The 12,437-nt window shown below is 48.8% G+C and overlaps 1 protein-coding gene across 1 annotated transcript in view; it reads right to left on the bottom strand.

Annotated features, from left to right (window-relative positions):
- The window catches only part of Clic6 (chloride intracellular channel 6), a 46,538-nt gene extending 34,401 nt beyond the window's left edge, over positions 1-12,137 (bottom strand). The window contains exon 1 of the mRNA XM_052739869.1: positions 10,702-12,137. Coding sequence (XP_052595829.1) covers positions 10,702-11,808 — 1,107 coding nt within the window. The 5' untranslated portion in view covers positions 11,809-12,137. The remainder of the gene's footprint in view (positions 1-10,701) is intronic.
- Between the last annotated feature and the right edge of the window lie 300 nt (positions 12,138-12,437).

Below are 12,437 nucleotides of genomic sequence, written 5' to 3'. Positions count from 1 at the left end.
AACTGGTGCATGGACGACTGGTGGGAAAGATGATGTAGCTTCACACGGGTGTTCAGTGCCGCGTGGACATAGCGGCAAGGCTGAGTTCAGCTGGGACCATCAAGTGGACTGCCTGAAGGGGGCCTCTCCAGTGTGGTGACCTCAGGAGTACCAGCAGAAGTGACACAACTTTCAACAGTAAAAAAACAGCTAGCCCTGAGATAGGCAGATATGGGGGCAGCAACCTGGGGCTACACTTGGCTTGGGCTGTGCACACAATCACCTCCTAATAATGCATCTGGCAGCCTTAGACCCTTACCTGCACATAATGCACATACCTCTCTGTGAACAATGTGCCGAGCAACCCCTTAGCAACCTAGGACCCCACCTGAACTGATCTACACCTGCACTGAGCTACATGTATATCTGATTTTCACAGTGAAAGTAAGTTGCTCCCCCCGGCAGCTCCTTGATAATGCCCCATTTCTATTCAAAACATCCTAAAACAAACATGGGAACTACAGACACTGGGCCAATCCGGCCTAGACTGGTGTGAATATAAGACAAAGTGTGCTATCTGAGCAAACTTTTAGGAGAATCTCTATTTGCCTCATGTTTATTTATCTTATGCTTATGCATAGTTGGATGTGCAGAGTATGGACATCAGATGCATCATGGGAAGGGATAGTAAGTAAAGGTTTGCATAATCTAAAATCATTAATCAAAATAGAGAGCCGCCCATGATACACCCCTTAGCAACCAAACTCTTGATCCTCTTGAACCCCAGAAAAGGAAGCCCCAACAATAATCATGGCCCTTGTGTACCCTCACTCTTGTGGTCCACTGTAATAGTTTCATGACTACTTTTGCAATCTGTTTGAGCATTTGTTTCAATTCCTTAAAGAAGCCAAAAAACAAAACAAAAACAAAACACCCAGGCTGGACCTGGACCACCAACAACAGCATTGTAGGCATCATATTCTACCAGTCACCATGTGGGTTAAAAGGGTCCAATCAGATTCAGAGGGAGGTAAACCAAATCCTACTTCTCAGTGGCCAGCATATCACGGAAGACAGAGTCATGTTGTGGAATATTTAACTAGGCAAGGATGTGTTACATTTCTTTATGCTGCATTTGTGTAATTATGAAAATATGTGTTGCTGCCTAAGGCACCTGATTGGTCTAATAAAAAGCTGAACAGCCAATAGCTAGGCAGAGAAAGGATAGGCGGGGCTGGGGGCAGAGAGAAAAAGGCAGGCAATGAGTCAGATTTAATCCACCATACAACAAGAGTCCACAGACTCAGCCCTTGACTAACTTGAACACACCAGAGCAATGTCTAAGAGCAGTGGAGTTGTGTTCTTACATCCAGTGACAGGAAGAGCTACATACACAGCACTCACCTTAGCATCCCCAATGATCTGCAGCAAATCTTCCATCATGGCTACCACTTACAACTCAGAGTCGTAATATGTTGGTTAAAATGTCAATGAACAAAGAATGGCCCCTCAGATCTGATTGCTGCCTCCTTTGAGCTTTCTTAAGTGCTGTATTCTGTTCGGAGACTTAAATGATTGCCAAGAAGCCATTGAGTGCAACCTAAAACTTCATGCAGTCCGATTATTCATGGGAACAGAATAGAAGGCCTTCAGGTTGGAGCTCAAACAAAGAAAACAAAGTTGGGCGGAAGATCGCATCTTCCCAGGTTTCTTTGAACTGGCCTCCAAGGTCCTGACACCAAAGGCACCAGAAAAAGTGTTAATTTTCCGCATAGCCAGACCAAGCACGCCTTTGTTCCAGGAAGCTCCAACACCCTTGATGGCTGTGATGCAGCCAGTACCTTGACCATTACTCCAGATTCACGTCAGAGCACTGTGTGTGCCTCAACTCGGGGATGGGAACAGCAGTCGCCCTGCGCTGACCCCTTATCTCCTCCCCTCATCCTACTGTGGCTTGAGACGCAATAGGGGTCCTGCCGGAGACAAGGCCCAGGACACTGGTAAAGATGCGCAGTGAACTTCTCCCTGCTGGGCTGCTGGATCCCGTGTCCCCAAAAAGAGCAAAGCATAAGCATCAAGCACTCGGCAGGGTGGCTCCGGGTATCACCCAGTCCCACCCCTCTGCTTGTCCAATATTCCTGCTAATTAGAACCAAATGGAGAAATCAAGGGTGGGAGAGGGAACCCCTAGGCATTTAAGAAGGTACGGAGTATAATGAACCAAAGAGCACTTAAATATTGCAGCAAATGAAGTGAGAGATGTTGGAGTAGCCTACACTGATACCCAAGTATCCGATGACAAGAAATGACCGTGAGATCAGGTCACCCCTGTCCACAGTCCACACATTCCCATGAAAGTAAGCAGAGCACATAGGAAGACAGACAACGATTCCTCCAGGAGAAAATAATAAGACCAAAGCCTGTTTGAAAATCAGACAAAGGACCTACACAATCAGTCACAGGAAGCAGGAGGCGGGAGATTCAGCCTCCCCCGGCTGCATCATAAACAGAAACCTGAGTTCAATGACAACACCATCATTTTCCACCTTTAGGACTCAAAGCGTTTCATAACGACCGGAGTGGGGAAGGCCGTGGGGAAAGTTGAGTACCGACGGGACGTCAGAGGAACTTCACATAACTCATCTTTGAGGAGGAAAATTAGCAAAGGTTGTCACATTCTAGGCATGCACACCTTTTCTCCCAGCAATGCCATGCCTAACAACTTAACTTCCGGGTATTGTTGCCTGACTGGAAAGACATTCAGTGCAGTGCTGGTTAGTGTATCAAGAAAGAAAAACACCTACATATGCGTGAAGGATTGATCATAGAGAACATCCACCATGAGACTACGAAGACGTTTTTGGCAAGCATAAAGGATGGTTTCTAAGAAAACGTTGACATATTGAAACAAAGCCAGCAATGTATTTCTGCTGCCCTGTTTCTCTAAGAGACAATAGAACTAGAATTGGTGTTTGTCACCTTTAAAAGGTGACGCTTGACACCACTCTCTGAAGGATGGGTGCTGTGGGATGTTCTGTATGGCAAATGTGTTGCTGATTGGTCAATAAATAAAACGCTGATTGGCCATTGGCTAGGCAGGAAGTATAGGCGGGACAAGGAGGAGAATAAAGCTGGGAAGTGGAAGGCTGAGTCAGAGAGACACGGTCAGCCGCCACAATGACAAACAGCATGTGAAGATGCCGGTAAGCCACGAGCCATGTGGCAAGGTATAGATTAATAGAAATGGATTAATTTAAGCTGTAAGAACAGTTAGCAAGAAGCCTGCCACGGCCATACAGTCTGTAAGCAATATAAGTCTCTGTGTTTACTTGGTCAGGTCTGAGCAGCTGTGGGACTGGCAGGTGAGAGAGATTTGTTCTGACTGTGGGCCAGGCAGGAAAACTCTAGCTACAGATGGGCTTGGTAACTCTAGTCTGATGAGCAAAACAACATAGATGTCATACTTTTTGTTTTTGAGACAGCATCTTGTATGTGGCCAGCGGGACTCATGCTTGGTATATAGTGGAGGATGACTTTGAATTTCTATTCTCTGCCTCCACCTCCCAGACCCAATTTATGTGGTGCTAGGGATCAAACCCGGGGCTTTGAGCATGCCAGGCAGATAGTCCACTAGCTGAGCTACAGCCTCAGCCACAACACTGTGTAACCTTTGAAATGAAACCATCGAGGGCATTATGGCTTTATCTCTGATTTCCCTTGGATTCCTGTTCTAGGGACAGCCACGGGGCAGGCTGGAAGACAAGAACACAGCACCACGGTGTCCCATGTGGTGAAGAGTTGAACCTCCCACCAGGAAGCAAGTGAGTCAGCCATCTTAGAAGGAGGTTCTCTGCTTCCTTCAATCCTTCCCCGCTAGCCAGTATCCTGACTACAACACATCCAAGCTGCTCCAAAATTCCTGTGCCCGAGTAATTCTGAACATCATTGTTTGAAGCTCAAGGATTCTAAGTCTTGGCATAACTCTACAAAGCAATTAATAGGCAATCCACTGAGGGGATTTGCATACACGTTTGGTATGCACAGATGTCTCTGGAAAGAACTTTAATGGTTATCTCTAGGGAGAAAGGCTGGAAAGCTCATACCCAGAGATGGAAGAAGACTCACTTTTCATTATATTATATGTTTTATGTTCATGTTTTTCCTTTTGCTAATTTTTATCATTTCAAAAAAAAATGTAGAGCACATTTCACAGAAGAGCCACGTAAACTACACACACCTCCTGTTGTGATTTGCATATGAACATATTTAATCTGTGCTTTATTTTGACCTTATTGAAATCAAAACTATGGACTTTGTAGAGAAAACGCATTTCTAACACTACCTAAGATGCTTAGTGTCCTATATATGTCCTGCTCACTCTGGTAGAACCTGGGGGTCCTTTATTCTCCACAGTCTGGTTCCTTTTCTCCATCTGAACCAAACCCCAGCTTTGTGCAGATGGAAACATGTCTGCCTCAGGCACCAGCCGAGAGCTGGTGTTCCTGCAGGCCAGCAAACATTTTCTTAAGGGACCCAACAGCAAGTACTTTAGACTTTGAGTTATACAGAGTCTCTGCCGTCACAACTGCTCAACTCTGACGTCACTGAGTAAAAGCAGTCCTAAACAGGTCATTTGGGGATAATCACAGCTGACTTTGACACCCTTTATGGGTTCTGATGAAACCTCAGTTCGCCTCTTCTCATGGTCCTAAAATACTCTTCTTTGGATACTTTCAACCACGTAGAAGTGAATAGCTAGTCTTAGGTTTCAGATGTGCAGATACTGAACCAACTTGCCGCCTCACCGCCCTGTGCCTGGAAAAGGGCTCGGGGAGAAGGGGCCATTAATCAGCTCTAGCCAACGGGACACAGGGGAAATCCACTTCCAGGTCAAAGGAGTAAGGAGTGGGCCTGAGGAGAAGGCTGAGACCTCTTGGGAGGTCTGATGCAGGTGGAAGAGGCAGTCTTCCCACAGCAAAGGGAGAAGGCTCGCAGAGCGTCAGGCCCTGCTCTTGCTGGCACTGCCCACTGCTGCATCCTGTTCCTCGTATAAGAAGAAAAGGAAGCTGGTTTTGCCCCTTGGAACTGCAAGTGAGCCCCCAAGCACATGACTCCTGGTGCCTTCTCAGCATCAGTCACCACGGGTTTGCTGGCCAGATGCAGCTGCTCAAATCTAGGCCAGCCACTTTAGAAAACCTTGAGGGGTTTGTCCTGGAGATGATCAGGGCTCCTGTTATCAGTGGAGCAGAAGAGCAAATGATGGTGTCTCACCAAATATAACTAAATAGGTAGCTCTGGAGTAGGGACAGCTGTGTCTTCAGATCCTGGTACTCTGTACACCTTCACCTCACCCACCATCCTCAAGCCTCCTTCCCCTCACACCCTCATCCACTGGGTGTCATCCTGTGCTGCATGATGTGCTGAGAGCCGAGAGAGGAAAGCAAAAACTCCTGGATCTTTCACATCAGCTTCCAGGCCAGCAGAGCTGTTCCATCTGCACAGCATACAGCTTTGCTGAGTATCCATCCTCCGTGCACCATCATAAGCTCAGAGAGAACCTTCTTGGTCTTGCTTTTTTGCTCCAGTATCAATGTGACCCCCAAAGTTTGAGTGCTGGAATTTGGTCTCCAGATTCACATGTTGGTATATTTGAGGGTGGGAACTTTAGGAGATGGTTAGGGTTATGAGGTCGTGAGGGTGAGGTACTCATGACAACATTGGTAAAGCAGAAAGAGACCTTAGCTAGACCTGCTGTCCCATCCAGTGACACCTCTGACATGTCATGACACAGCCATCCAGAAACAAATACCATGATCCTGATCCCATCCTCCAGAACCGTGAACCAAATGAACATCTACGCTTTATAAATAACACAGCATCCCGTATCCTATTATGGTAACTTCAGGTCTTTTGTTTATAACATCTAAAACATACACCAATGTGCTCTCTGATGCTAACCCAGTGTCCAAATACAGTACTTTGTGTATCCTGAGTTAACAGACAATCCTGAAACCCTGCATAACACCTGACCCCCAAACACGGACCAGAATCTGGGCTTTTACAGGGTCCTTCAATTCTTAGGTCACATCTATGTGTCTAAAATGCAAGGGTGAGACACTTAAAGGATCTAGCACATTGTGTCTTGATTGTTTCAGATGCTCCTAGAGATAGAGCAGCTGAGCATGCCTCACCAAGGAAGGTGGCTGTGTGAAATCTGGGCCCTAGGAGACCTCAAGCGAGGAGGAGGGGCTTGTGCTGAAGGGCAAGGGACACCACTGCTCCCATAAGGCTCAGCGACAGGAGCAGTGTGCACAGGGCGGGGCAGAAAAACAGATGCCTGAACCCCAAGTCCCAGCATCCATAGCCCTGCAGCCAAGATGTCCTCAGAGGGAATACAGCCTTATTCTTCTTCCAAGGGACACTGGGCTGGGATTGTGGGGACCTAGGATTGTGTATAGACCTTGCTTCTCACTGTTAGTCACCTTGACACCATCAAAACCTGAGCACTCGCCTACCCTCACCGAATGAGGGACTGAAGGAGGAGGCCCCATCTCATTCAGATTAGTGACTGACGGGTGTGGCTACCCATCTCCTCCACCCCACCGCAGTGTTCCTGTGTCCAGTTGTACAAGGGTAGCAAAACCACACTGCTAAGTCACACTGTCATTTTCAAAGCAGTTTTAGAAGAAAATCAGAAAACCATGAGTGAGAAGACTGAAGTTGTGGGGGTGCTGTGTTGCTCATTTCCCTTCAGAACACACAATACTCACACTGTTGAGAAAATAACATCTCCCCTGGAGGTTCCCTAGAGACCAAGCTCCACAGAACAGGTCTCAACATGTTCTCTGCCCAATGTTCACAGGGAGCAACAGCCTACGGGTTGACCAGTCTTTAAGAAGCAGGTCCCGGCATAGTCCTGGCCAGGCATGCAGTGTTGCCCTGTGTGGCAGCCTTTTAATTAGCTTATTTATTTTTCGCACTTCTGACCACATAGCCAGAAGCTACATCTTCCTTGAGTTTTACTTTACTTTCATCAGATTTCAGTTTCACTTTTTTTTTTAAAATCCAGATCTGATGATCCAGACAAACCCACGGGCTCAGTTATACCTGTGTGTTCTAGTTGAATGTGAGTTGTGGAAAATAAAATCTGAGAATGTTTAGACTCTGGCCCAGGGTCATTCACTTATGGAGGATTTTTACGTCATGTAAAATTTGTCAGAAAAGCCTTATCTCAGACTCCCCTATCCCTAACCCTGCTTCAGAGAACACCCGCTGGGTTTGAAGAAACCCTGCTGTGAACCAGCCTTCCTTGGCAGTTAAAATACTGTGAGTATTTAGATTCTCGATTGCTGCCCCACCCTACCCCCAGCATGTGCTCTCATGAAGTTCTTTCCTAGTCCTGAGTGAAAAAGAAAAACATCTCTCTTACCAAATATATTTGGGGATCACCCTATAACTTGGTGACCTAGTTAACTCTTCTTTAAGGGAAGAAAAAAAAAGATTAACAATTAATGATTAGCCATTAATTTGATACACAAAAACTCAAGGGAATCTGCCCTGACATGATGCACATGGCCATAGCTCCTTTACAAGAATACATCCTTGTATATTAATAGAATAAATGACACGTTATTAACGTGGTAGATCCCATAATGGTGAGCAATACAATCCACCAGCTGGCCAAAATCATAAGCTGACTTAAGGCTATGGTTATCATTAGTCCATGTCATTAAGACCCCTTGTAGTGTATATTATAATCAATTCTATTTAAATAAAATTGTATATAATATATAAAATAGCATCTCTAATATATTTCTTTGTTGAAAAATAAGAAGAACAGTGAAAGGGAAAGGTCGTGGACAGAATGCAGGCCAAGTGCAGTGTTGGGAAGGATACTGCTGTAGCCAAATGCCAGGCTTCAAAGAGCATCTCCAGGAACTCTACAGGTCAGCTGGGCCAGGGAACTCTACAGGTCAGCTGGGCCCTGGAGGACCACCATGAGCATGTGCCTTTCCACACTGCCAAAGCTGATCAGCCTGTCACTGGGGACTACAGAGTCCATCTGCAAGGAGGCCCCGGAAGAACTTAGATAAGCCCGAGCTGGTAACAAAATGTAATTCTGACCTGGTTTTTCCCAACACAATGTGACAATCTAGAAGACATCCTGAACCAAAGGTCTCTGCTGTCCTTCCTTTGGATGTCTTTGTTCTTTTGGGTGTCTTTGTTCTTTCTTTGTTTTTCCAGAGAGAATGATTAGTAGGATCAGCAGAAACCAAGGCGCCTTATCAACGTGAGGCAGGTCTTAAGTGACCCTCAGAAGCTATCTGTCCTCACTGTTGGGAGATCTACTTGTTTTCTTTCTTTCTTTTCTTTTCTTTTTCTTTCTTTTTTTTTTTTTTTTTTTTTTTTTTTTTTTTTTTTGAGACAGGGTTTCTCTGTGTAGTTTTGGTGCCTGTCCTGGATCTCGCTCTGTAGACCAGATCTGCCTGGCTCTGCCTCCTGAGTGCTGGGATTAAAGGTGTGCGCCACCACCTCCCGGTGATCTATTTGTTTTCTTAAAGAAGAGTAAAGAGAGACAGGGAGTCTGGAGTCAGCCAACCCATATCCTATGTACACCCACCCACCTTCAGTGCAACCCTGACCTTTGCCCATACCAACCACAATACCCACAAAGATACATCGCTTGAGTGTTCATAACACTCTAATTCATAGCAAATGAAAATTCAATACTTAGAGGGGGTTTCCCTTTGAAAACAGCAGGAGTGGAATGCACCCTAGCGAAGAAAGCTGGAGGGAGGGGCAAAGGCGGCGGTGAGCACACTCACTGACACTATGCTAGTGCAGAGCCTTGCACAACTCCAAGGGCTTTAGGTGATCTGTTCCCCAGACTGCATGGTAACCTCCGAGGCTAGGTACCGTGATGTTGTGAAATTAAACGAGTATCAAGAAAGTGACAACGCCAGGATTCGATCCAGACCCACTGGCCAGCTCCTCATCCAAAGCCTCGTCACTTCCACACCTGCCTCTGCACTGGAGATGTAATGACGCATTTGGTCTGTCCAGGGAAGAGGCCAAGGGCACAGAGGACATAAGGACCGCAGGGGATCTCCTGCGTGCAGCTGACAACCAAGTGGAGGCAAGGTCAGGGCCATCGTGGGGAGACTCCACTCTGGCAGAAGTATGTGCCCATTTTCAAGGCTGGGAGGACCAGGAATATGGTTCTCCCCTGGTGCGTAGTACTTTCCTACAGCCAGCATTGAAGTGCCGTTGGTGACGACTTGGGACCCACATACTAAGGAAAGGCCAGAGAGAAAGAAGATGCAGACCAGGGCATGTATAGCTTATGAATGGGCCAGGAAGTTGGGTTTACTTGAAGGTCTACAATACCAGATTAAAGAGGGTCGAGCAGTGAAGCAGAGGACCCAGTCAGAGCTGCCGTTCACTTTGCAACTGCAACCCAAGCAGGCTGGCTGGAATCACACACCCATGTGACCAGAACAATGGAGAATTTCCCCCAGACTGTAATCACCCAGCTCCTGCACTCCATTCCCTACAGGACCAGCCTGGGGCTGGGCCTTCACAGGTTGGACCCCATCACTTTTCGCACTCTCCTGGGTCTTTAAAACAGTGCTGGGCATGGGAAACAGCCTCACTGTCTAGAAACACCGCAGATCTCAGCCATCCAGACACTTGGTTAAATCCTGACGTTGATCTCCTGGGAACATTTTTCTTTTTACTTATTAAAATCTCAGCCAAGGAGGTTTAGACCTAAGTGGCTCCTACAAGCTTGAAAGTGTTTCTGAAGGATTAGGGTTCTACAAGGAACACATTCTTCATCTTATTATCTCCAGCTTCCTGGGGTCTGATCAAAGGTCCCAGGAAGAACTTTGTTTTTTGTTGTTTGTTTTTTGTTGTTGTTTTTTTTAAACAAAGCTTTTGGTGTGAGCCACTGCTGGACTTTGTCCATTTTTTTTTTTTGAAGCCTTGTTAAAAAAAAAAAATGCCTGTTTACACTCAAAACTTCCTCCTTGTGAGTCTACGGGCTCTTTCAAAAAACGGAATCATGGTTTTCTTCCTGAGTAAAGGCTCGAATACTACACAGAGAGTGATGTTCAAGTCCATCTTAGAGTGTTCAATAAACGAGACAGCACATAAGAGACTTTCCACTGCCCCCTCTCCCCCTGAACACACGTTATGTGCTCTGCCACTGAAAATGTTGGGCAACCCTGGGCCTCTGGGAGTTAAGTCTGAGAGTTCTTCCACTGAACCTACCTGCTCACATTTTTTCCCTTCGGGGATTAAAGGCTCCTTTGGCAGAAATCCTTTGAAGACCAACAAGGCGGATCACCTTTTGTTTTCTTCCTAATTCTTTAATAACCTTGGGACTAGAAGGGCCAGTTAGGAGGTTCAGGACGAGGGACGGTGGGGCGTCACTAGTAGCACCCTTAGACCTGACTTCCAGACACTTCCACCCCCAAACCCCTGAGGCCCAGACCTTTCACTGCAGGCGCATGCTGCAGACCCTTGCGGTGTTGGGGATGGAGAGTGGCACCTCACACATGCTAGGCAAATGCTCTACCGCTGAGTTGCATCCACAACCCTAGCATTCTTAGGGGTCCCTTCCGGCTGGTGGATGGAAGCGCTTGTGCACAGTTTAGGTTCTGCGCCGCCGGCCTAGATTAGAATGACAGTGTAGTCCTAGGCCCGGGGACGCGAGATTTACCTTGACAAAGAGGGTGATGTCGTGCTCCTGTCCTGGGTCCTCCACCTCGGATGCGGGGCCGTTCTCCCTGCGGCCATTCACTCGCTCTGAGTCTTCTCCGCCCTGGGCGCTGGGCTCCTCGGCGAGGTGGTTGCTGAGCTCCCCCTGGGACTCCGCGTGCCCGGTGGATTTGGCCTCCTCTTCATCGGGGCTGCCGTCGGGGGGCTTCTCCTGGATGCCCTCCTCACAGCGTCCCTCCAACCCCGGTTCTGGCCTCTCCTCCTCCTCCCCGGTCTCTTCCTGGAACCCGCCCTGCTTCCCATTCTCGCCGTCGTCTACCCTCGCCTCCTCTGTAGCTGCTTCTACCGACCCGTCTTTTCCCAGGGCTCCCGCTTCCCCGGCGGCGTCTGTGGCTGGAGTTCCCGCCAGCTCCCCGGGGTCTTGTCCTCCGATCTCTGCGGCTGCGACCTCAGTCGCCTCAGCCTGGGGCTGAGGGCTGCTTTCCCCTCCACCCTGGGACTCACCCTCCGACCCGTGTGCCTCTCCTGCGGGTGCTTCTGTGTCCATGCTGTCCCCTGCAGGTCCCTGGGCTTCTGTATTGATCTGCGACCCTGGTGCACTGCCTCCCTGCGCTTCCAGACTAGACTCTAACTCTTTCCGCGCCTCTGAGGTTGTGGGGTCCTCTGGCTCCTGGCGATCGTCCCCAGGGACCTCAGGGACCTCACCCTGCGCGCCTAGCCCGGGGCTCGGCTCTAGCACCTGCTGGGCGCCCGGCTCCTCCTCCGCTCCCTGCAGGACCCCGGCGCCCTCCGGGTCGCGCTCTGCAGCCTCGACTTCACCCTGCGCTCTGCTGGGAGTCTCAGTTCCCGGGCCAGTCGGCGGGTCCTGCGCCTGCGCTTCCCCGATCCCTCCGTCCTGCCCACAGCCTCCTTCTTCCTTCCCCGAGGCAGTCGCCTCTGCGCCCGCCCCCTGGTCCCTGGGCGCCTCTGCAGCTCCTTTGCTCGCCTCCCGCCCCTCCAGGTCTGCAGTCCCAGGTTCTCCTAGTCCCTCAATCCTCGCACCTTCAGGTTGTCCCTGGGGACCCGGAGCAACCTCCGCGACCTCCTTGGGCTCCTCGGCCTCAGCCATGGTGAAACACCCTTCCTCGAAGCTGCTCAGGGGTGAGGGGTAGGGGCTGCCAAGCCCCCTCCGAGAGGACACCCCACTCCGGGCTCGGGAAGCGAAGGTTTCGCTTGATGCGAAATCCAGCCGGCCCCGAGAGCTATGTCCTTTCCCCTGGCTTAAGATCTTTGGGTTCTTCCTCTAGCGTTTGCGCTTCTCCTAGATTCGCACCCGGACCCCAATCCTGATGGGAAGGTCAGGGTGTAAGGCTAAAGAACCACAGCTTGCCTCTTGAATCCGTGGAAGAAATGGTCTGATTCTCTGCGGTTTCAGAAGTTGACCAGAAGTCCTCAGAGGCAACTCTACCCTCCTTGGGCTTGGGCGGGGTTTGTTCCCCACCTCCCAGCCTGTTTGGGTGGCCCGGGAATCTAGCCAATGATAGCCTTTCTGTGGCTTTTGTGGATTTTAATGAAAAGACTGAGTTTACTGGCCACTTTGGCGTTTTTTTCTGGAACAGCTTCAAGTTTCAGCGCTATTTAAATCACAATCACATACGTCAGTACCTAATTCTCACCTTACCTCACCTTACCTCATCATGGAGGAGACTTGAGCTCCTCTGGTCCTGAGTGGAATAGACCCACCTGTATCTCTGGTTC

The sequence above is a fragment of the Peromyscus californicus genome, unplaced genomic scaffold, assembly GCF_007827085.1.
Source record: "Peromyscus californicus insignis strain IS unplaced genomic scaffold, ASM782708v3 Scaffold_16__1_contigs__length_79575227, whole genome shotgun sequence".
Classification (NCBI taxonomy): Eukaryota; Metazoa; Chordata; class Mammalia; order Rodentia; family Cricetidae; genus Peromyscus; species Peromyscus californicus.
The sequence above is the reverse complement of the archived record's forward strand: the minus strand, read 5'-3'. Positions and strand labels throughout refer to the sequence as shown.